The following is a 26,709-nucleotide window of genomic DNA, read 5'->3' as shown; positions in this document are numbered from 1 at the left end:
AATTAATTGCATTTGTAGTGACGTAATTGCCTCGCTCTCTTCTCCCATTGGCTCGAATAAATATCACTAGGAGGAAAAGTTTTTTTAATGTATAGAGAGATATTTTGTTTATGACAAAATGAACATTATTCTGCTGCCACTAAATACTATATCAATGGAAACCTGGAGTACTAAAATAATTAAAAATTTTGATTTTATTGACTGAAAGCAATAAGTATATTTTTATTCCTAACCATTGTGATTATTGAAAACCAATTTTGTTTTGTCATAGCATGTGCCTTTTTCAAAATGTGAGCTTCCCTTTGATAGTACATATTAGTAAACCTTCAAGTTTTTTGCTGTTAGTTAAAAATTTGTTGAAATTGGATTTTGTTTTTGTATTCTAATAGTAATATATTTATATCTTCAAAACCAAAGGATTATAACTACATAAATAGTAAACAAGCCTTGGTGAGAGAGCACTAACTACAGCTACTTCTCTGCTTTAGAAACATGTTACAAAAACAGTTCCCTCCCCTAGTTTTGCAGGGGGAACTGTTTTTATATAATATCAGCATAATATTTCATCATGCTAAATGCCTTTCATTTGCAGACTAACAGATGCACATTTTTGCATTATGCTGTGTATAAAAAGTCTTTGTCTGCTAGCACTTCTTCAGTTTTAGCACTTCTTACTGGAATATAAATAATTAATTGCAAGGAAGGAAGGAAAGTGCAGTTATTGCTGTTGTTAGGGGAAGGGTTTTTATAGTTAATGTGTTTTCCAAAAGGTTGACTGTAATCAGCCTTCTCTGTCAAGAATTCTATTATCTTTTCCAAGTCCATATTTAACCTCTGGGTTGGATGGGAACCACTATGTTTGGTATAAGTCCTGTTTAGTCAATACAGTCACCCTGGCTACATTGACTTAACAGTGAAGTTTCCATTAAGCCAGTTTGTTTGGGGATGCATAATATGGCATTAATGGTGATTACTAGAACATAGGAAGCATACCTTACATAGTTTAACTCTGTTTTACAGGAAAAATACCATCAACAGTTCTTTCCCAAATTATTTCAGCTACTTTTGAGCTTTTTTGCTTTGCTGCTCTTGTTTGAAGCATGATTTTAGTCTAATTCTAAGTTAAAAATAGGTATGAGTATAATAATGCTACACTGTTCCAAAGATGGCAGTATGTACAATGCTATTACATTTCTAAATAACACTATTACATTCCTTAATAATGCTACTGAATTTTTAAATGCTTAGCTCAATACAAAGATAAGCTAACTTACTTGAGATCTTTGAACTATTTATTACCACAATTTTAAAACACAGCAATTAACTACTATGATGTGTGAGTCAAATTCCTCAATGATGAAGGCTCTATGAATATTAAATCATAACTTACGACTTAATATTCATAGAGCCTTATGAAATCCTGACCTAAATTAAAAAATAAGCTAACTAACGTACATGATTAGGACAGTTGTTTGACCAGTAGTGACAATGGAGTGAGCAGTAGAAAGCAAGGCTGCTTCTTAGAACCAAGGGATTGTTTACTAAATTGTGCACCTGGCTGCAACTCATTTCAGGCAGATCATTCTTTTTTACTGTAGTGCTGCCCTGCTGCCCCAGAGGCAGAGAAGGCAAGGGAATGTGGTGAAACTACTGTGCACATCCAGAAGGAACCCCAGTATCCTATTTATACTGGTCATACTTGATCTTCTCTGACAAAACATATAAAAAATGGGCTAAATAGAATAATATAAATTTGTCCTTTTAAAAAGGTTAAAACACCAGACTCGTTACATCTTTCGGATTTTTACTTGACACTATCTATGAAATGATGTCACTCTTCTTGATGATTGTGACAAATATCAGTTTATTAATAAAGACCAGTTAAGACAATAGCACAGAGATTTTGCAAAGTATAAAAGCATGCATAAAAAAGGTTTTTATGTGGTGCAGTTTCTTGGAAATGGACATGTGAACTGACTTCTGAAAAAGTTGGAGATATGATTTTTTAATTTCACTCATAATGTGATTCATAACATGATGATTTGAGAGAGAGAGAGAGAGAGAGAGAGAGAGAGAGAGAGAGAGAGAGAGAGAGAGAGAGATTGGGAATTTACCATAGCTTGATGTTGTAATCATTGACAGAACCCTAGGATGGATTCTGTCATTGATGTATAAGAATTTTGCCAGCAGGGACAAGGAGGTATCCCATTGTATAAGGCAATAGTTAGGGCTGTATCTTGAGTACTGCATACAGGTCTGAAATCCATATTTTAGGAAAGAGAGAGAGGTGGTGGTGCTGCTGGAACAGATGCAGGTAAAAATGGTGTTGGCTAGTATTATTATTAAGTGTGTGTGTGTGTGTGTGTGTGTGTGTGTGTGTGTGTGTGTGTGTGTGTGTGTGTGTGTGTGTGTGTGTTGATGGTGTATAAGCTTGCTTCCTTGTGTAATTTGCCATTAATACTAAACTTACAAAATACAGGAATACCTCACATAGCGCAGTTAATTCGTGCCAAAAAAAATACCGCACTATGCAAAACTGCGCTGATCGAGGTATTATTATGTATTTTAATGCAATGCGTTCCAACAATTTGATTATATGGGTCAAGTTGCAAAAATATATAGGTGTTTGTTTACTGTAAATTGATGCATACGAAGTTCTTGCAAAAAAAGAAACTAAAATGATAAAAATGAAAAATACTGGCAAGTACAGTACAAATGATTTTTATTGCAGTATGTACATACCAAGAGAAGATAAGTTAAGTATGTACTGTATTTTTATTTTGAAAAATAACTGATCAGCTTAGTTTGCACAGTTTTTTTCTTATTTTTATCTGCACACATTCATAACATCGAATGTAATTTTGCAACGCCTGCCTTACTTTCATACTTCATTCGATGTTTGGATCTGCTGTCATTATCAATTCACGAACTTCATTCAATTGACAATTCATCAATTGTAAATTCTTTCATGGATGTAACATTTTCTTCTTCTTTATATAAGTGTTGCTGCTCCATTTCCACAAGGGTTTCATCAACGAGGTCATCAGAATGAGAGTCAATGCATTGACACACACTCTCACAATCCAAGGTTTCAAATCCAAGCTGATCTTTCCCAAGCTGCACAATGTTTTCAAAAACTGTTTTGATATGAGATTCGAAACTGGTACAATTAACATTGGCGCGATTCGGTAAAAGTTGTTTTCAAACAGCTCTCGTGTTGTTCTCAGTTATTTCAAGCCATGGTTCACACGTGTTTTCAATGGCATTTTGGATATTGTAACGTTTCCAAAATTCACATAAAGATATGGTTTTTCTCCCATTGTTACATTAATGGCTTGTCCAAAGGTACGTCTTAAATAAAAAGCCTTAAATGTGGCAATGACACCCTGATCCATTGGTTGTAACAAAGAAGTTGTATTTGATGGCAGAAAAATAACATTGACATTTCTGTTCAGGTCCATAAGATAGGTAGGATGACTTGGCGCATTGTCTAATAGTAATAGAATTTTAAAGTCCATGTTATTGTCTTTGCAATAGCATTTAACTGCAAGGGAAAAATAATTTACAAACCATATCTTCAAAGAGCTGTTTCATTACCCAGACTTTCCTATATGACTGCCATATAACAAGAAGAGTATTTTTTGAAAAGGTTTTTATAGCCCTTGGATTTTCTGATTTATATACCAGCATAGGCTTTAATTTAAAGTCACCAGATGCATTTCCACCTATTAAAAGGGTTAATCGATCTTTGGCAGCTTTATATCCTGGTTCGGTTGATTCTTTTTCTGCCAGATAAGTGCATGACGGCATCTTCTTCCAAAATAATCCCGTTTCGTCCACGTTGAAAATTTGTTCATCCTTGTAACCCACTAAAAAGGCCTCTGTGGTCAGGAAATCTATCCATAATTGATGCCGTCAACTCTGACCAATTATAACTTTATAAACATAGATAAAATTAAATTACAAATAAAATAAATACATAAAATCGACTGTAAAATATAATATTTAAAATACAATAAATCATATGAATATATTAAAAATAATAAAAATATTATACATTAAAAGCGTTAAACCCGTACTATAAAACTGAAGCTTTCGGCAGCATCTGCTGCCTTTCTTAACATAAGTAGTGCTGCATCAACAATTCATTATAAAGTCCTAAGCCTTCCCAGCAGACCCACGGCATACTGTGGTACCTGCGCATGCTTCATTTCCTGTATATATCAGCACCGGAAGTGACTCGGGGCTGTATGACCTTAAAACGCTCATCCCTATCCAGGATAATGGTTTCAAACATTACATTAATCCTACAACCCTTATCCCTATTCAGGCTATGGTCACCCAAGGGACAAATCCTTAGGCTCTCCAGGCACTTCCAGTTCCAGAAACCCTCTACCTTATCTGTAATTCAGCTTCTTTGGCTGTTATTCCATGCCCGATTTCCCAGGCATGTTCCGCCACGGCTGACCCAGAGACATTAGCCAATCTAAGCGCACTGCTATGTTCCCCCAATCTATGGCATAATCTGTGCTTAGTCAGGAATTTATACGGTTTGCCCAGGATCAGAACATTGAAGAAGAAGAAATTTTGATATCATTTGATGTGGTGTGGTTATTCACGTGCATTCTGTTGGATCATGCTTTGGATTTTGTGTGCACAGCCTTGGAGGGTGATAATACCTTGAGAGATAGAACAAATTTGAGTGTACAAGACATATGTGAAGGTGTTAGCTTGTGTTTGTGCAGCACCACTATGGTATTTGCAGGTGTGATGTATCAATAGATCTGGGGCGTGGCTATGGGTTCGCCTATTAGAGCAGTCATTGCTAATGTAGCAATGGAAGAATTTGAGGATAGGATGTTAACCTCCTTTGGTCCGCTGTCCCTGCGGGCATGGAAGAGGTATGTGGATGATACATTTGCTATACTACATATGGGATGTGGGCCAGAGGTTCTCAGTTGGCTTAATAGTGGTTCCCCCTTTATAAAGTTTACCTCTGAGGTTGAGCTGGTGGGCACTCTGCCATATTTGGATGTCTGGATTTACAGGGTGGGCCAACAATTAAAAACAAGAGTGTTTAGGAAGGAGATGTGTTGGGCCCAATATACTCATTTTGGTTCTGCCCAGACTGGAGGTCATAAGAAGAGTGTAGTTAGGGCTTTAATGAGCAGGGCTTGGTCGGACTGCTCCACCTCGGAGGATGGGGGGAAGAAATTAAACGGGTCACGGCCAACCTTGTGAGATGTGGATACTCCAGAACGTGATTGAAGGTTGTTCTGGACGTGGTACTTGGAGGGAGGAGGGGGTACTTGGCTCCATCGCGTACATTCCCTACTATCCAGGCGTTTCGCAACCAATAGCCCACATCTTCGGTCGTACCAAATATGTTGTGTGCAACTTCCAGGTCGGAAGCAGCACACGGTGATGGCGGCAGTTAAAGACCCTGTTGTGGAAGTTCACAACAGTGGGGTTGTCTACAAAATTCAGTGTCTGGATTGAGGGGGATGTTACGTAGGTGAGACTAGGCGCAGATTACGCGATAGATTGGGGGAACATAGCAGGGCGCTTAGATTGGCTAATGTCTCTGGGTCAGCCATGGCAGAACATGCCTGGGAAACCGGGCATGGGATAACAGCCGAATGAGCTGTAATTACAGATAAGGTAGAGGGTTTCTGGAACCGGAAGTGCCTGGAGAGCCTAAGGATTAGTCCCTTGGGTGATCATAGCCTGAATAGGGATAAGGGTTGTAGGATTAATGTAATGTTTGAGACCGTTATCCTGGATAGGGATGAGTGTTTTAAGATCGTACAGCCCCGAGCCACTTCCGGTGCTGATATACAGGAAACGGAGCATGCGCAGGTACCATAGTACGCCCTGGGTCTGCTGGGAAGGCTTAGTACTTTATAATGAATTGTTGCTGCATCACTACTTATGTTGAGAAAGGCAGCAGATGCTGCCTTTCTCAACTTTTTTTCAGTTTTAGGGTAGTACAGGTTTAACGCTTTTAATGTATATTATTTTTATTATTTTTAACCTATTCATATGATTTATTGTATTTTAAATTATATTATATTTTACAGTCTGTTTTATGTATTTTGTTTGTAATTTAATTTTATCTATGTTTATAAAGTTATAATTGGTCAGAGTTGGCGGCATCAATTATGCATCCTTGTAACCATTATCTTCAATCAGTTTTTTTTAGATCATGAAATCTTGCAGCTGCTTCATTGTCAGCACTGGCACTCTCACCACTAAGTCAAACATTGTGGAGCCCCATACGTTTTTAAACCTGTAAAACCAACCACGGCTTGCACAAAAACTTTCCTCTTCCTTGCCATTCTCTTTTGTTAGTAGTGAATAGAGACTGCTTGTTTTAGCTTGAAACGTTATCTGCGTTATCTGACTTAACGGAATTATTTTCCTGTTACAGTCTTCAATCCATAACATTAACAGACGTTCCATATTGTCCATTTCAGAGCTACAATTTTTAACAATAATTTTTTACATATAAGATGCTGTTGCCATTCCATGTTCTTTTATTTTATTTTATTTTAGAAGCGTTCGACAAGAATATGAATAAATCCAATGATTCATTCATATTCTTGCCCCATGTTATCTTAGCATATGATGCACCATTTTCATATTGTTTTATAATTTCTAGTTTATCATCTAGTGTCAACTATTTACATTTAGAAGAACACTCAGCATCATTACATTTCTTCTTTCCACCCCTATCTGCATATAAAGGTGTAACATTTTTAAAAAATAATCTTTAATAAAAATACACAGCGAAAAATATAAGTCGTCTCCGTAGCCAGGTGGGAAGGAGCAGCAGTGCGTAGTACATGCTTCTTGATTAGACCGGGGTTCGAGCCCGTCACCACCAAATATGGAGGATGCGGAAAGGTCAGGGAATGACCACCACATATTCCCGGAGCAATATGGCCTTAGTTGCTAATGCTCCTAAAAACGAAATAACAACAGCGAAAAATATTTGTACAGCTTACGCACAGTCATCAACCTCGCTGCTCAGAATCTAGAGTGATTACTAATGTATGAATGCTAGCAGAGTCCGTATATAATGGGGGTTGCGACAACAGTCAGCATGGCCTTGAATCCATAACGCATTGGCCTATATACTGGCATTACAATACATACATACATATCAAATGTATTGGTGCGTAACGCAGTTATTTATTTATTTATTATTATTATTATTTTTTTTTTTTTCAATTTGTAAACCGCACTGTTCGAAACCACTCTGTGAGGTATTCTTATATTATAATAATTAAGTGGTTACCAAAACTTTATCTACTACTGAACGTGCATTCAGTATCTTGTAAATTTAAGAATATAATCTAACAGGATACATAAAAGAATGTAATTTAGTAGGATTGTGTTATGAAAGGCAAGATAAAGGCTGGTAAATGTACAAAATTAGCATTAGCATTAGTAGAGGCATTTGGTGCAAGAAAGCAAGCTTATGCAGCATCAGCCAAAAAAATTAAAGTAAAATAAATAAATAAAAAATAACCACTTCCACTTCACCCCTCTGTTCGTTCGAAATACCTGTCCAGCCGAGCCTTAAACTTATTTAGGCTATCAACTTCCACGACAAGGGATGGAAGTCTGTTCCACCTACCAACCACCCGCTGGCTAAAGGCAAATTTCCGCACATCTATCCTACATCTGTCTTTCCTGAATTTGAATTTATAATTACAGGAAATTCATTTTAAATATAATAAATTAAGCAAAACAGAAATTAGTCTAGAAATTCTTAGATAACATAATTAAATAAATTTAATGAAATATAATTTAAGTAAATAGATTTTAATAGCGTAGCTTAATTTAATTTATTATAAAAAGGTGAGTGTCATAATAAATTAAATTAAGCTACGCTATTATATTGTGTCAGTTATAAATGGTACTTTAAGAGATTTACAATTTTCGAATTGTAAATAGATTTTGAAATTTAAATCATCTGAAACTACAGCCTGTAATGGTTAATGTTAAATGATGATTATGTTATTTACCATTTATAATGAACTTCGGAAAGAAACAAACTGGTCAGTCAGTTCATGTGCATTTCTGAAGTAGATATGACGTTTTCAGACTAAACCAACGTGGGGAACAACTTTCCCAGTTGGGAAAAAAAGCAGTTGATCTAGGCAATTTAAAATACAGCTTAAGTAAAATGAATGAAAAATTTAAATCACACCTTTATTGCAAATTGTAGTATTACAGACACCAGGATACTGGTGAACATTGTATAATGCTTGCATATAGAAGGAAATGTTTCAGTTAAAGGAACTGAATTGATTCAAGTTAACTGAAATGTATTAAAAACTTGTGCTTGCATTGAAAGTAATTGAAATGTTGTGTATCTGTTGAGTTCTGGTATATGGTCACTTGGAGGATTTGTCCACATGGTACGTGTCAGCAGTAGCTAACAAATGTCTGTGACATCTTGTGGTGCTCAAAAGATATTCAATTTTATATATATATTAAATAATATCAAATCATGTGAGTTTGCATTTGCATATATTCTCAGTATTGTGCTCCTTGTTAATTTGTTTCAAATATCATACTTCTTTACTTTAGTTTTATTTATTTTGTTTATTTATTTTATTATAGGCACCATATTTATAGAAATGTTGAAAAGGAAATTCAGCTTAGTGAAATCGGACCAAGATTTGAAATGAGATGTAAGTATCAATGTATGCACCATATATGTAGATTATTTAATTTTTTTTGCTGTAAAGGTGGGGGGGGGAAGGATTAATCTATTTTCATTGCTGCAGGTAGATAATTTTAAATAAATCATCACTATCACCATAAAACCTGTTATACTCAGTGAGCATATTAGTCATTACAGTAGTACTAATCAGTCCTGCACTGCTTTCCATCCAGGGTTTTTTTTTTTTTTTTTTTATTTAATTTTATTCTGTCTTATTTTCTGTTAAATTTTAACCCTAACCAGAGTAAGCTGTCTTTCTTCTAATACAGGTGACCCCCACTTAACGCTGATCATTCGTTCCGGAAAAACAGAGCGCTAAGTGAATCCGCGCTAAGCGAGCGCCGCTTTCCCATAAGGTAACATATGTATTTATGAGCTGCGGTCGGTGCCATAGGATATTTCCTAATGAATAATAAACAGTAATGAAAAGATGCACAAATGTCGGTCAAAATATTTAATATTCAAATATTTGCACATATAAAATATTCTGCATTGCATACGTATAATTATGTGGTAACTACTTGCGTATCAAAAGTAAATTTAAAATTCCAATTAAAATAATGAATTTAATTTAATTGATGAATGTCTTTCCATTTCAATCCTAACAGCCGGCCTAGTCCTAGTTGCTTGCAGTGGAACAGCTATCTTTCCCGCTGCAAAAATTAATTCTTTATTTTTTTATAATTGTTCTTACAGTTAAAGTTGCAGGTACTAAATTATGGCACACATCCATTTGTCGTTGACCGGAATCGATTTGCTTCAAAACGTCTAATTTAATTTTCAAATTCAGGTCTTTTTCTTACATTTATAGTCTTCGTACTGCGCCCAGACGTTGTTGCATTTTCATTCCTATCAGTCATTATTAGCTCTTCGAAAATGTAACTGCGTTGGTTGAATTAATTACGATACAATGTTCAAGTAAACTTTCCGTTACGCACGATGTCTAATACTCTACTGAGTGATGACTAGACTTCGGATAAATGCATATAACGCAAATATTACAAGCAATATACTTGATCATTTTTTTAAAATGTTGATCTCGGAACTACGTAACAAGTCACTGTACTGAAACTAAATTAGCGTGCGAGAAAATTTCACTGAGCGTGGGAAAATTTCTCAAGTCGGCGTGGGAAACGTTTTAATGCTGTTTTGCTATTCATTTTCAAGCTATCGACTCCATCAAATGAAACGATTTCGTTAAATATGCCAAAAATGCAATCTGCAAAAGAGCGTTATAGTGATCTGTGACAGCGTTATAGTCAGATACGGGTTATAATATAAGAACAGCGTTATAGCGAATCAGCGTAAAGCGAACCGCGTTATAACGGGGGCCTGCTGTACTTGCTCTTGATATGTCCCTGGTTATTTTTCTTAACTCACATTTCCAAATATATAATTTTGATCAGTTTGTTTATTTCTTATCCATATCTCATCTTCTATTTTCATTAAGATTGTTCCTAGATAGCCAAAATTACTAACTTGTTCCAGCTTTTGGTTATTTTGTATGCACTCTAAATTTTCCTTCTCTCCCTCAGTTTTCATAACTTTTGTTTTATGTAACTAATTTTCATGCCAAATTCCCTATAAGTTTTATCTAATTTATGTATATACTCTTGGTTATCTTGAGCATCATCTGAATATAATAATGATCCAAATTTTACATCTTCCACGCTAAATTTAGTCAGTAGCTTGCATTCTTTTACTAATTGGCCTATGAAAATTATAAATAAAAGAAGTGGCAATAAGATGCAGCCCTGCCTCCCTCCAAGTTTATCCTTAAACCATTTTCCAGTTACTCTCACAGGTTGTGGTTAAAACCAACATCTGGGAAAAGTCTGAATTTGAATCCTGCCAATGTTGTGAAGAACTTTTTAGGTGCTCTTTTCACAATTTTACTAAGTTACGGTTGCAATGGTTGCATGCTTTTAACTCCCAAAAACTCAAGTTTTTCATCCAACCAACAGGGAAAGCAACTAAAGAATACATGCAGTTAACAGGTGTGATATACTGATGCCTCATGGAATTAGTCACTTTGTCAATTAACACACACACATCCTATTTTCCAATGCTTCCTTTAGTCCTGGGTGCAGATTTGCCATTTTTATACAAATCTTTTATTCCCCTTAAAAGATTAACCTTGGTGTCATATGTTTCTAAAATTTGTTATTATTTATTAGTACTGTTAGTATTATTACACTATTAATTAGTATTAAAAATGCACTATTTTAATTTATCCTGCACATTTAATATTCAAACAATTTACCACTAGGTTAAAATAAGTTATGTACAATAAGAAAAAAATTGTATAATTGACAAGTGGGACACCTGAAGTTACTTGGGTCTATGAAGGGAATGTATGCCTGTTTTCTTATATCTGGGCTAAGTCTTTTGATAGGACCAGATTATAAACTCTTCTGCCCTCTCACTAGTTGTTCTAAAATGGTGCAGAAATTAGGTTGTAATCTCTCAACTTACCTTTTCTAACCTAAGATGAGCATCACATAACCACCGAACAAGACAATCACCTTACAACCACCTAATCTACTCCAGTAACTGCCACCTAATCCCAGTCTGCCCGCCACAATGGCAGAAATGACATCACCTCTCTGAGTAGTTCACAAAGGTCACCTAAAGTTAGGAAAGGAAAGTTGCATTGTCATAACCTCATTCCTGCAACATCTTAGAACAGCTAATGAAAGGATGGAAGAGTTACCAGATAATCTGGTTCCCAGCAACAGAAGCTTATCCCAGGCTTTCCAAGGTATAAGAAGACAGGCATTCTCATTTTTCCAAATCTGTGGCATAATAGCTGAAACACAACAGTATTGTACTAGTTTTTTCTGTATTGTATACTATACTTATTTCAAGAGTTAACCTTGTGGTTTGATTGTTTTAATTGTGTAGGACAGATTTTAAAATAGTGCATTTTAACCCATTACCTTGCTCTGATGTATTCTGTACACCAAAAGTGGAAAATTTTAAATGTTCATTAGAATTACATCAGTGTGAATGTAGTTTAGCATTTGTTTTCAATCTCCATCGTTATTTATTTTTTTTTTTTAATTGAAAAAGCTGTAAAAAAAACGTTTCCATGTTAATTTTCCATAGTTTTGGTGCTTCTACTTTTTTGCCCACTTCACAACCCTGAAATTTGCTGATATAAGGCAGTTAAGATTTATTTTATTATTATTATTTATTTTTTTTTTTTTTTTGCTAACAATACTCTTGTTACTGGCAATCTTTTAGGTCTTGTACAATATAATGTCACAATTAAGAATAAAATTTGAAAAAGTTTTCCATTGTAGACTATTTCTTGGATCTAAAAATAATGAAATTGTTTTTACTTAAGTAAAGTAAAAGTAAAATAAAAACAATTTCATTATTTTTACATCCAGGTGGTCTCATCCATCTGACCAGGGCAAAGTAGCATTCTAAACCCATATTTTGAGTGGTAATCAGTTACGTTGTAAATTGTCATGTACCACCTAGGAGCGAATCGAGCAGCTACCAAAAGCAATGCCCCTCCCCTCCCTACTGATCTCAACTTAGTGCCATCAGATGTTTTTGCTACTTACATGAAAGAATGTTTATAAAATAAATTTAATATCAGTTAATGAATAAATGTTCATCCTCACAGAATGAAATAAGCAATTTGATTCTGTGAATATGAACATTTTCTCACTACCATTCCTACTTACCTGTGCTAAGTTAACACAAAAACTCTGTAAATATGATTTCTGGCATGGTTTTGAAACCCAGATCATAATTTCTGATAACTGAAATGGAATTCAAACTGTTATATAAGTAGTTTTCTTTGTTTTGTTTTTTTTTCCTCTCTTTTTTAATACCAACACACTACATTTGTCAAAAATAATTTGAGACCCACTCAGAAGTTTGTAATTATCGGAAACCCCCACCCTTTTTGAATCTATCTTTTTATCAAGTTACTGAGAATTTAAAAAAAAAAAAAAAAAAAAAATAGGCGGTAGATTTAACTCTTCACTGATATAGTGAGTGATGGTTATAACAAGGAAATTTTGTCGGTCCCTTGATGCTCATTATAACCCAAGTTCAACTGTAATTCATGTTTCTCACGCGCAAACCAAGTTTCAATCTTAATTTCATGCTTAACGGCAGAACCTATGCAGAGTTTCTTTTTGACAGTTAAAATTTTTGCTCCATTCCATTGTAAGCATCAGCATGTGAATGCGCTGTTGTGTCAGCAGTAATTACAACTATCAACATGCTTAGCTTTAATGTGAAGCCGTTACTTATGAGGTGAACAATATGTAATGATGTTTTGACATTTTTATTTTGTGTAGAAGAAATCATTACAAAATAATTATGCATTAGCACTAACGTATATTTAACTAATAATTCATTTCTTTTGTAATGTCATAACCAAGGGTTAAGCTGACAGATGAGGAAGAGTGGTGATCACCTCTGGATGCCACTTGTAGAAGGCAATGAGCACATTATCTTTAATGAAAAATAATACATATGAGCTGCTATATTCATATATAGTAGTGTTTCCCAACTTTTTTATACTCTTGGCACCCCAGTTGAAAACCACTGATATATTAGGCTCGGATAGGTATTAAAACGTTAAGCCTGGTTAGCAGTTCATGTCTTAATCTCTATAAATTGCCCAAGACAACTCAAAATAAAACAGCACTCTTCCTCCCTTAAAGAAATACAGGATTACTCTTATAGCATTATAGATTCCACCACCTTCCTGATAGGTAACTATGTATGAGAGTAATAATGACTCTGTTGTTCTAGTTGTGATAGTTTTAGTGACTGAATAAAATTAGAAAAAAAGAACTTAAAGTAATCTTTAAAAAAGTAAAGGAGAAAAAAGTTACTCATATTTTCCAGTTTTTAATATTTTAATCAGTTAATTCCATTTCATGAAAATATGCCAAGTTGCCAATTTTTTAGGTACACTTACCTAATAGTGAATAGATCCCCTTTAGCCCTCAAAACAGCCTAGATTTATTATATACGTTGTAAACTGGATGGTTGCAGATCTCTACTCCAATGAACTCTTCTACTTCATTCCACAATTCCACATAGGCTGATTTTGATCTCATTCCTGGAAATAATTCTGTCCTTGTGACATGGTGCATTATCCTGCTGGAAGAACCCATTCACAAATAGATACACTACAGCCATGAAGAGATGTTTGTGATTGTAAATAACTTCCAGATAACCTGTGGCACACAAAAACACTCCCCATACCAAATGGATTCATGCTGTTTTTTTCATATATATAGCAGGAACTGGGATTTCTCAGGCCAGGCACTGTTTTTCTAATCCTCCATTATCTAATGTTGTTTCTGAGCTCACTATAACCAAACCATATCTTGCTTTTTTTTTTCTCTGACAAGAGTGGAACCTGGTTCGGTCACCAGCAGTGATATCCCATCTGTGAGAAGGTGTAACAAGTTGTGTATTCTAAAATGCCTCTTTGGTTACCGCTGTTATACCGGGTTGCTATTTGACCGACTGCAGCCTTTTGCTACCTTGCACAAGTCTTGTCAACCTCCGTAGAGCTCTTGTATCACTGAGCTGTTTCTGACTAGAGTATCTCTGTTGGCTAGATGTTATTTGGTTATTGGACTAATTAACTTGGGTTAGTGCACCCAAGACACATCAAATAAGAAAACCCTTGCAGGGTTGCAGTTTCCAAGCTACTCAAACCGGCATGTCTGCCACTTACTGCCACAACATTCAAAGTCACTTAAATCTTTCATCTTGCCCATTCTTGCACTGAATTGCACACATACAGCATTTTCATCCATACATATCTACCTGCCTGTTTATATTGCAAAGTATGAACCTGAACTGTTACTGAAGGAGTGCCCTATTTCATGAAAAGGTCAAGTGTATCTAATAAAGTGGCTACTGAGTGTAAGTTGTAGTGAGCAAGCACAATTCCTTAACTATAAATGACCTTTTTCCTGCATCAGTAAGCAATTGAGGTACAATGTAACCATCTGTTTCCACACTTTTGTTTGAACTGTTCTATGGCAGTCCTACATCATCTTAACTAGTGTAAATTTATGTTGGTCACCCAGAACATGATCATCTTAGACACAGTTGAAGAGCAGTGGGTGAAAGGATTGAGGAATGGGTTCTATACTGAATTCCCCTTATCAGAATGCCATCATCCATCCTCAGTGATGCTGGAAAATCACAAAGAAAGCAAAATTAATCAAATTTGAATGGCTATTAACAGTAACATTGCAAGACTGCTCTCACCATCCACTGGATGTTTATAGAAGAAATTACTAGGTGCTTTTGCTGAAATTTCTCTGACTATAAGAAGTAATGAAGTCTTGTGGAACAAATGATTCTGATTAAAGATGCATTCTGCCTTATTGCTGGTACCTCAACAGTTTTTATACACTGTGATGGAAAACTCTTCCTCACCCAGCTTACATTCAAGATATGAATCTACCAGATTAAAACTAAAAGAGCATATTTTGCAAACCTTATTGAGATGGTACCACTAAAGGGTAGTATTGTAAATAGCCAACTACATTTCGGAGCACCTTCTAGTTATCATAGTGATGAGAAGCTGTAAGCTGTCAATAATCAATAGTGTAAAAACTACGCTTTAAAGAAATGTAAAATCTCACTTCTTGAGTTGTTTTTTTTTTTTATTTGAATTGCTGTGCAACACTTTATGGCTCTTTCCTCAGAGAGATAAAACTAATTTAACAGATGCTATGGAAGGTTTAAATATTTTTGAACAAAATCCTTGTTTTGCACAAAGACATGAGAATGTAATATTTAAAATACTATAGAAATAATTTTTTTTAAAAAATAATTCAGTTGTAATTATTGGTTTATTATTAATTTTTATTTTTATTTTTTTTACAGTATATGAAATTAAATTGGGTACAGTTGATGAAGAAGCAACCGCAGATGTTGAATGGGTTCTACGACCATACATGAATACGGCTAAGAAACGAAAATTATTAAGTGATGAACCAGGACTCTTAGAAGATAATTCGTGAATTTATAATCTAAGTGCACATACATAATAAATGTTTTTTATAAATAAAAGTCTCATGTTTTAAAATGAATCTCTTAATTATGAGCAGCATTTGAAAAGTAAGAATACAAAGACCATTTCATGGGAATGTAATATTAAAATACAATTACATTGATTGGCAAATCAGTGTAATGAAAAAAATATATTTTTTTTTTTTTTTTTTTTTGTCGCTCCCTGTTAAAATTCAAAGTGATTCTTGTAGTTTTGATGTTGCTGAATTCAAAGAGAAGAAAAATCCAGTGTTACTGTTGCATTTTGTTTGGTATTTATTGACCACTAAAATAAACTGCCTTCCTGAGTGGGTGATGTTCAGTCTAGTGAAGTTTTAAGGGCAACTGGATAAGTACCTTCTTGCAGCGAGGAGAATAATAAAAGGGGTAAGAACTGTGTAGGTTTTTTTTTTTTTTTTTTTTTGGGCTAACACATCAAAAACCCAACTTATTTCTTTTGGCATTTACTAGTAATATTATAGTATTATTACTAATTGAATCAAAATTCTTACAAATATTGATGCACAAGCCAAATTAAACACAAGAATGTGATTATTGTTAATATTGGTGAAATGGCTCAAGTAGGCAAGCTTTTGTAGCATCAACCAAAAAAAAAAAAGTAACCAGTGTTTAATCACACTCACTTCATTTATGATTCAAGTATTTGCCCATCCCTTTAAATTGTGATAAACAGGCATCAAGAAAATCAGAATGTCTTATGTGAGATTTTAACTTTCCAGGTAGAACCAGAGTTGGCAGTTTGCTCAGTAGCACAATATTTTTGGATTTACTAGTTCACGGCTTTCTGAAAAAACATATCAGAGAAAGCATTATTCTTGATATGATTGTCAGAAGTGGTTTGTGTGCTAAGAACCTTAAATTAAAGGAACTACTGGGTGGCAGTGGTCATAGTATTTTGCTGTGGGATTTAGTTGGCAAAATAACAAAAGACAAAGGTATGGGTTTTGTGCACTAGGTCCACTGATTGCAGTGCATGGAACCATGAATGCTGCATCATCTGATCTTAAATATTCTGCATGCACTGTGTTACTTTTATGAAAGCAGCCCTTACACTCATGGAGTGTAACATGTCCAGCAATCAGACAAACCAACCACAGAATACACTATTATAAGCCCAATATACTTATGCCATATAGCCTTAATTGTTTTGACACAGTGTATACGTTCTGTGTGCCATACATTGTTCCAGTTTTATGGAAGTGGCCCTTGCAATTTTCAGTGTGAAAATACTCCACATGAGCAAGGAATGGATGGTTTGAAGAAAATAACATTAAAAAATTGCAGCAGCTAGTACATAGTGTCAATCTCACAAACGAACATCTTTAGAATGAATTGCAGTGCAGAAGTAGAAAAGGTAGCCCTTTTTGGTGGAGTTCATAAATGCTTTAAATCATCCTATAAGTATCCTAAAATAAAATTTAAATTTTAAGGTATAGACATGTAAATGCACTGAGTGGCACTTCACATACAATTTAATGTGAGGATAGGTAAAAGATTTTAAGTTAATTTGAATGTGACATTTGAATGTTAATTTGAATGTGACAAGATTTCTGCAGTAGTAATAGAAAGGCTATAGTCGATGATATAACCCAGTATAACTGGTAACCAAAGAGGCATTTTAGAATGCACAACTTGTCATACCTTTTCACAGATGGGACATCACTGCTGGTGACTAAACTAGGTTCGACTCCTGTCCGAAGATATGATACCCTGCTGTTTCATGCTAATGGGGGAACTGTACAGGTTCATGAACCCATCTTGCCAGGTGTCAATAGTGCAGTCTGGTGGTGGGAGGGCTTTCTTGGTACACAGTGTCACCTTGATATAAGTGAAGCAACTCTTGGATGTCACAGGCTGGGCTATCTGGAAAAAATTACTGACCAGCTGCATTCCTTCATGGCTGCAACATATCCATATGCAAATGAGTTCTTCCAACAAGATGCATTATGTCACAATCACAACTGCGCAGAACTGGTTCCATGAACATATGGGTAAATTCACTACTGCAGTGGCTCCCTCAGTCACAGATCTTAATCCAGCCAAGCACCTGTAGGATGAGATGGAATGAGCTCTTTTGAATAGAGATTGACAACCATCCAATTTGCAACAAATAAGGGAAGAAATTGAGTCAGTATGGACCAGCATTCCACTTCACGCTGCTGGCACCTTATTAAGCCCATATGACAAATTAGTTACACCTACACACTATTAGGTGTATACCTAATAAAGTGGCTACTCAATGTATAGAAATGTATACAGAAATCCAAAAGTATTGAGTATAAACTGGAGAAGAACTGGGCTGAGTAAAAGTCCATTTCAAACAATACAATATGATGAACCTAATGCAATCACAGCAGCACTACTTATTGCATTGAATTTACTAGAGAACCAAAGGGTGTCACTGTCTCTACTCAGTAAGAATAGAGGACCTGTAGGGATGTATATGTACATCCATACATCAATCAGTGGTTCGTATCATGTGATAATACAGCCTGTAACTAACCTGCATTATTCAAATGGTTCCCACTCCCGAATTAGTAGTTTCTTCTATTAACTACTGCAGGCCACACTGAGAAGAAAAATTATCCTATAAGCCATCCACAAGGCTTCCACAATTTTGTGCCTTTGTGTCTAGGCAGAAATGCAGGAGAAGATTATTTTATCCCTTCCTACATTTTTCCAGCATGACTGTATTTCTTGATCAAGACTTCAGTTCATTTCTTTCAATTTTGAGTCATGCATCACTCAGTATAGAATTGGACACCTGGGTCTTTGTCAAGCCCCACTTAAAATTTTCTCTAGGGACTTATTCTCAGACATCAAAGGCAGATATTGTTGGGACATCAGAGACATGGTATAACACAGATGCAAGGAATGCAAAATTGGAATTTGAGGAGTACAGACAGGACAGGACAGGGAGTAGAGATTATGTTGTTAGGAAACAAAATCTAAAGCAGGATATCCAGTTGACATGGGTGGACAGTGCAATGTTGAATCAGTTTGGTGTGACATAAGCACTAGGAAATCAAAAATGAGAGGAGGAATGTGTTATATGCCTAATGACTGATGAGTACAGTGAACAACTATACAGAGAAATAGTGGGCCAGTGAATCAATGTCTTATAATGGTGGATTTTAATTTTCCAGATATCGACAAACTTGTGGGTTAGTTACCCGCACAATAGCAAAGCTTTTGTGGATTTACTCAATGGCTGTTTTCTACAGCCGCATGTTAAAGATGCAACAAGAGGGAGTAATACTCCTGAAATGATTATCAATAGTGATTATTCATACATCAAGAATCTGCAGATAAAAAAAAAAACTAGGTGAAGTGATAACAGTGTATTGATTTGGGATTTACTTAAAGAAGTAACTACCATCAAGGGTAAAGGAAGGGGGTGTTTGCTTTCTTAAAGGTGACTGCAGTGGTCTTGGGCAGTTTTTAAATTCTGTACAGTGGGACCAACTGATGATGTTACCATCAGCAAATTCTAAATTGGAAGCATTTGTGGAATTAATCTTGGAAGCTGCTAGGCCTTTCGTACCAACTAAGAAATACTCTTCAAGGTACAGGCCTAAATAGATTTTGGATGAGACTCGTGGCAGAGAAGAAAAATGCATGGGATGCATATAAATTATTAGGTGACACAGAAACCTAGGTTGATATTAGCATTAGCAGAGGCATATAATGCAAGAAAGCAGGCTTATATAATTGAACATATTTTAGTCGTCGATCTCCATTATGACAGATGGAAGTTTGTTCCAACAATCAACCACCCACTGGCTAAAGACAAATTTCCGCACAATTATTCTACAACTGTCCTCAATTTGAATTTATGCCCCCTCAGGTGCGGAATCTGAGCAAGAGGAAGATTCCCATCAGTATTGACCATCTCTTCTAATAATTTGTCAGTCCTCTCCATCTACATAAATTTAACCTGCTCTTCCACAACACTTGGTGAAAGTATAATCAGTGGTGATGCCAGGGTTTAAGGAGGGCTAATTGCCAATTGTCAGGGGAATAATTAAACTTTAATCATCATGTAGTAGTAAAATAATTCACATTATTTTGATCAGAAGGGAAGGGAGAGGTTATAGTCCATTTATCCCAGGAATATAAATTATAAAGAATTATAACTGATGTGTTATTTTTTAAAATTTTATTTTATTATTTCTGGTTATAATCTGGGACGATGACATAGAGCCAAAAAAATTTATAAAATAGAAATTTCAAGAGCAGCACCATAAGCTAGACCCTCGCTTTTCGCCACTAGTCTACATTGGCCTACTGTGATTCCATATTTATAAGCTGGAGGGGTTTTTTTTTTTTTCCATTTATAAGCTGAAGGTAAAGTGTAAAAGTGTTCATTGTCTAACGGCCCCAGGGGTTTCCCCCATCTCAGTGTTGTGTACTCTGTGAAACACAGAACACTGTGAAGGCCAGAGATTTTAAAAAGTGTAAGGTACATGTTTATGTTGGGTAGTGTCGTGTTGTTCCTCTGACCTTTTAGCCGTTGGGCCCCTAGTGGGACTTCCCCCGTTGCCCACACTGAGCCCTGAGGAGGCAGGTCAGGCATAGAGGGATTGCATTGGAAGTAAGTACTCTGGCCTGCCACCTAATTTCCTAAGATTTAAGTGGCAAGGGCCTAAAAAAAAATAATAAAAAAATAAAAAATAAAAAGAAATAAAAGAAAATAATAAAAATAAAATGCATATTTAGTTAGAGTAGGGGTGAAGACTGAAGAAGGGGAGGACAGATAGAAATATGGGGATGACAGGGAAGGCAACCCCAGAAAGGTCAGTGGGGGATGCCCCACCAGGAGAAAATGGGGGTAGCAGGGAGGGGAGAGGAGACAAACCCTTCCCCTCCCTCTCCCTACCAGGGAAGGCGGGGATTAAAGTGAACCAAGTTAAGGTACCCGGTTCAAAATGCTAGTTGGCCAAGAAAAGCAGTTGACATCTAATGGCACGCTGGTGGCATTGTCAGTCTTTATCTAGGAGATTGTCTTATTGGTCACATCCATGAGAGTCAAGTTCAGAAGTATATGAACCTTTTGTCTTAATTTGTGGGTTGTCTCTATTCAAAGGTTCTTCACTTGGTAGTTATCTTTGGAGAATGTATGGTAGTTCACACCAGTGATGGTAATGCTGGTCAAGTTTAGCTGCCTTGTTCCAGTACCATCAGGGTCCCTGGGTTCATTTAGTAGAGGGTTATCACTTTGCGATTAGTTGTCTTCTCAAGAAAAGCTGCTGTGCATAGTTGGTGAGAGCTTGATACTCTTCCTTAGTATTCAGAAGGTGGTTTTCTTTGCCTTTTGGTATATAAGTCAGCTTTGTGATAAGCTGGCAGCGGAGGTCATCGTAGAGGGGGCACTCGTGCATGAGGTGATCCCAGTCCTCATTTCCTCCACAGGAGCATGTTGGGTTCTCTTCTAGGCCAAAGGTGGTTAGTTTTGCCTTTATTGCACCATGGCCAGTAAGCAAATACGTGGCATACAGGCCTGGAGAAAACCATATTGGGGATTTTGGATAGACTCTGCTAATATCTGGGATGAATCTCCTGGTGATTTCCCCCTTGGTTGAATTTGTCCAGCGGTCCTGCCACATCTACTGCACGTGAGCTTGAAGTCTCCTCTGAAGGTAGTGGGATTTTTTTTGGTTTTTTTCCCCCCATTTATTTATAAGCTGGATTTCATTTCATTTCATTTCGGTTTTTATGTCTCAAAGGTCATGATGCACCAAGTCCAATATTTATAAGCTGGAGGAACTGATATGACTTTAACTGTATTCAAACTCTCATGAAAAAGAAAAGCTGGTCTTTCAGAGCATTTCTAAGGCATCAAAATAAAACACATATTACAAGGGAGTTACGCCTTCCTGTAGCATTTAATGAATCTACACTCACTGGAAATAATAAATTGGACACCTTTTGCATTTGGTGTCAACCACCTCACCATGGGATTCAATCTAATTATAACAGCTGTTCAGATATTGTGACCAATTGAACAACAGACTTCACATTACTTACAGCGACTGGTTTTTGAAAATCTGTGTAGCATCAGAGAGTACTTAACGTGGATTTGCCCAGGTAATAGCTAAAGGCACCACTTCCTCCTCTTGTGCTCAAAATAATGGTAATTTTTTTTGCTGCTACAGGATGATTAAAGCTTAATTATTATTTCCTGGAACGCTGCTTTATTTTCCCCCTTTCGAAAATCCTGACTCCCGAAACACTGCTTTCACTCTCTACTTAGAAATCCTGAGACTACTACTGTCTAGGATAAGGTAAATGCGAGGAATTCGTACGTTTTTTTTTTTTTTTTTTGCTAATGCAGCAAAAGCCTAGCTTCCTTATTAATCCTAGCAACAATAATTTAATTATTATAGTTAATTAAAGCATTAAATTATACTGAAATGTTCATTTTTGTTAAGTAATTATTTAATAATTAAATTAGTTTAGTTATTATGTAACTATTATGTCATTTCCATTTAACAAAAATTAATTAAAATTAAGAGTGCATTACTGATATTTGGCCATAGGCGCCAAAAGTCCATACTTTTTTTTTTTTCGTTTCTGCTCCGTCATTATATACTTTTTTTATAACTTAATTAAAAAATAATAATAATGATAAATGATAAGCTATAGAATAACATTACAATGGATCTTGATTTTTGCTCTTATTTCAAAAATATAGTGTTTTTAAGAAGTAAAAAAAAAAAAAAAAAAGAGAGAGAGACTTAAATTTAAATGGCAAGGATTTTCCTTAACACATGATATACATCGTTGTACATTTGATGCTTTTATCAAACATTAGCGTATACCTTCCCTGGTGGCAACTTCAAGAAACAAGATAGTGTACCCGAACAGCGCAACATGTTTTTTTTTTTTTTTTTTTTCATGGCACATTTTTTCCAAATTATAAGTAATTAGCGAAGTTAAGCATAAGTGGGTTAAAATTGGTTTATTCAGGGAAGACAAGTCTGCGTAAGCACAAATGCAAAATCTGCATTAAACAGGTCTGTTTAACATAATTAGATCCATGGTCAATAAGCGGGACTGTCAGTATAATGTGTGATTTTACCAAATCACACAAGTTTAAAACAATTGAATTCACGGTCAATAAAAGGGCAGTGTCGGTAAAAAGACAATCAGAATAGCAAAAAGATTCCTACTTGTTCAGCACGCACCGTTGTGAAGCACTAATAAAATCGCCCTCGCAATAGCATAATGATTATCATCGCCACATTGGGTGGAAAACCCTAGTTTCGATGCCATCAGTGACGCGAGGAATTATGGGTAACCCCCCAACACACACACACACACACATGGCCAAGTTAGTCGATTTAATTGGGGTACTTTTTTTTTTTTTTTTATCTTCATATTTTATCGGATTTTGTCTAGTATAGAGGTATATTGTATTCTGCCACTGCAGGACACAACATACCGACGCTTCAGTCTTAATTGTTTTGGAGTTTAACACCTATGTTTCCATCGAAAAATAAAGTACACTAATCCCTCGGTGAGAGTAATAAAGACAGACGAGTCAACTTCTCTTTCATTTTTCACGTTCACCATTCATTTTTTTTTTTTTTTTTTTTTTTCTGGAAAATAATTCAACTGTTCTAACAAGCATTTTCATCATTACAGACATAATTATTTTGCATCTGAATGCCCGCGCGTGGTGGAAAAGGGGACCTTCCCACTTCAAATCCCGTCAATGATGCAAGGTACATTAATGGACTTTTTTCACTGCATAGTTCAGTTAGTCGGTCTCAGGCGTGGTTAATAACATTCCTCTCACCCCGGGAAGCTCGGGTTTTCAGTCCAGCACAAAATGGCAACGCGACTAGAGAATGAACGCAATTTATGGACATATTACACGTGGACAGATGGAGTTAGTTCTCGGGTGGTCCTAATATGACACCTTTTTTTTTTCATATGAATGCTTACATCAGCAAGAAGCGTATGTATATGCGAGCATGGGAAAAATCGTATAAAATAATGGAATTTCAATTGTACATCAAAAATGCTCAGTGTGGTTTATCAACTTGTTTTGTTGAAGCCTTTTTATGGATTATACGGTAACTGTAAACGCCTTTTCTTTGTACAACTTATCCGATTTCTCTAAAATGTCAGTTCTTTGAACGTTTATTCCATTTCTTCAGTATGTCCATACATATTTCTTAAGTAAAAATATGTATGCGCAGTACTGTTTTCTCAGCAAGAATTTTCACAGCTGAGTTTTGTCCAAACTATTTCAGGCAAGCTTCTGGACCACCATCTAGACTCGAACGTTTCGGAAATGAGCTCTAGAACTTGTGATCTCTAGATATGAACCTGGTAGAATTCTACTTGCGGACTTATTATTATTATTAGCTATATGATGCAAGGAAGCCTGGGGCTTATACTGCACCAGCCAAAAAAAAAAAAAAAATTTCCGAGTTATCCTAAGAGCGAGAGAGAGAGAGGTAGAAGGGAGTCATCAAGAAAGACAAGAATGATAATATCCAGCTCAGGACATACCAAATGTGAGCCACATTTTTCTTATCTTAAAGGTTTTTAAAAGTTTTTTTAAGGGTTTTTTTTTTTTTTTTCTTAAAGCAATTTCTTTACAGAAACATTCACCGTTTCAGGACTAAAGGAAGAACTTTTAATAACTGTGGGCGGAATCAATAAAGAAATTGACTGGAGTAAAGAAATATTTCTACAGAAGAAAACAGTGGGACATTTTGTATGTCGAAGTGTACACATGGATAATGTGTTCGCATCATTTTCACTCTTCAAACACTTCTGAGGCATCACCAGAGACACTGAATGCATCGATGTAAACTACTCGTCACTGAAATTGCCACACCTAGAAAGGATGGACAAATTTACCTGAAAATTTGCAAGAATGTAACTTATATGAACGAAACAATTAACATGTTAAGCTGATCGGCGCAGTAGAAGGTCCAATAACGTGTAAGTTTCCGCCGACGTTGGAATCTGAAGGTGCAATAAAAACATGATTAAACGTTGGGTAGCTTTAATTGGCTTTTTTCACTCCGTGGTTGAGTTAGTCGGTCTCAGGCATAGATAGCAAGGTTTTCCCCCAGAAACTGGGCTTTTTCGTCAAGCAAAACAGACTAATCAACCATAGAACACGCAATTAACAGACATAAGATACACAGCACGGCAGAAGAATTTCTGCCGTGTGGCCTTAAAATTTTCTGCCGTGTGGCCTTAAAATTAAAATTAAAATTATTCGGGTGGCCTTAAAATAATAGTTTAGTCAAACAAAAGACTGTCCAGAAAATCGAGAACAGAACACACGCAATTTACAGACAGTATACACGGAGCAATATGGCCTTAGTTGCTGATGCTCCTAAAACCCCATTACAATAGCAGCTATGTTATGTACAGCTAACGGATTTTTAAAGGAGTCAGATCATCGTCCACTGAATCCAGCATGACAAATCGCAGTTCGTCTGGGTTGTGATGCTCTATCAGGAAGCTTGAAAACAGCGAGTATAAAAAAAAAAAAAAAAAAAACTCAGACACATCGCTAGGGCTCTGAAGACATCAGGAGAACGCGAGATCGACGGATACCCTGACTTTGGCATGGAGCGTAGAAAGGGCTAAAGTACTGGTCTTTAGAATAGTTTCAAGTTAATGTTTTACAGTTATTATTATTATTAGTAGTAGTAGTAGTATTAGCTACATGGTGCAAGGAAGCCTGAGGCTTATCCTGCACCAGCCAAAAAAAAAAATTCCCCGAGTTACCCTGAGAGAGAGAGAGAGAGAGGTAGAATGGAATCACCAAGAAAGAGAAGAATGATAATATCCAGCTGAGGATCCTGGGTGTGCCAAGCCCATACACACCACATGTGAGCTCCATGTACTATCAACCACGACCAAAGATAAATGTCTATTGCAGCTGTTCGCTATGGTTCTAGGTGTTGCTCCAGTACGCTACACCATGATTTACGCTTGATTAACTCTGTCCGTGGCGCATCTCCGGTACTCATATGGCCATTGCTGGATCAAAAACAGAAGCGTGACTTTGTCGTTAAAGACAAGACAGGATGCCATTCTTATCCTCAAGTGCTCTCTCTCTCTCCTCACACAACTGTTGATGTCGACGACGACGACGGAATAGCATCAGAGGCAAACAAGGTAATGGATGACGAAAGTGCAGCCCACTCTTCTCGTTGTCGTCTGATAATGTGCTCCCTAACATAGCTACAGACAAGAATGACGTTACCATGTTGCAAATGTAGCGGACTGTGACAATACTTTCTGCCACTAGTTAGCTAATCGGTCGATTCTACCTTCCAATATTCTCCTGATGCCAACAGAGTCCTGAAACACGTCCCAGTGCCTTCCTGTACCCATTGTTGCAAACAATCCTCAACCATTTGGGCATCATGACACATGAATGGCGACTTGCTATACTGACCATCAAGCTTCCATAAATTCAATGATTCGATCCCTTTCAAACCCTTTGATCTGGACATAATGTGGCCTTAGATATTATCATTAACGCGGCGCGCGTATGAGGTGTCTTTGTGCAAAGCGTTATCGACGCTTGCCCGAAAAAAGAATAAATAATTGTTGACAGTTATTTTAACATATTTCGTAATGATCACATAACAAAACACATTTTGGAATTAAAACACTACAGTTATGTTTTCACACTTCACAACAACAAAAAATCTTTTATCAGAATGAAATGTAATGGGCTGGTAATTTTATAGGGTTATCTATTATTCTCCGGCCAGTGTAAGTTACAAGTATAACCTAACCTAGTAGTGTATACTTATGTATGTTTCTTTAACATAAATATACACTGGTTATGTTAGAATTACTTGTAACTTACACTGGCGGGGGGATAATTGATAAGTATCCCTTATAGTAAT

General features: G+C 36.1%; 1 protein-coding gene across 1 annotated transcript in view; it reads left to right on the top strand.

The window, feature by feature from the left end:
* LOC150086812 (U3 small nucleolar ribonucleoprotein IMP4) overlaps positions 1-15,775 on the top strand; it is a 92,374-nt gene extending 76,599 nt beyond the window's left edge. Inside the window, exons 8-9 of the mRNA XM_090371586.1 lie at positions 8,635-8,705; positions 15,626-15,775. Of these exons, the coding sequence (XP_090227712.1) occupies positions 8,635-8,705; positions 15,626-15,762 (208 nt within the window). The 3' untranslated portion in view covers positions 15,763-15,775. The remainder of the gene's footprint in view (positions 1-8,634; positions 8,706-15,625) is intronic.
* The last annotated feature ends 10,934 nt before the right edge of the window (positions 15,776-26,709 follow it).

Source organism: Mastigoproctus giganteus, chromosome 4 (genome assembly GCF_048544385.1).
Source record: "Mastigoproctus giganteus isolate SK-2022 chromosome 4, ASM4854438v1, whole genome shotgun sequence".
NCBI classification, from domain to species: domain Eukaryota; kingdom Metazoa; phylum Arthropoda; class Arachnida; order Uropygi; family Thelyphonidae; genus Mastigoproctus; species Mastigoproctus giganteus.
The sequence above is the reverse complement of the archived record's forward strand: the minus strand, read 5'-3'. Positions and strand labels throughout refer to the sequence as shown.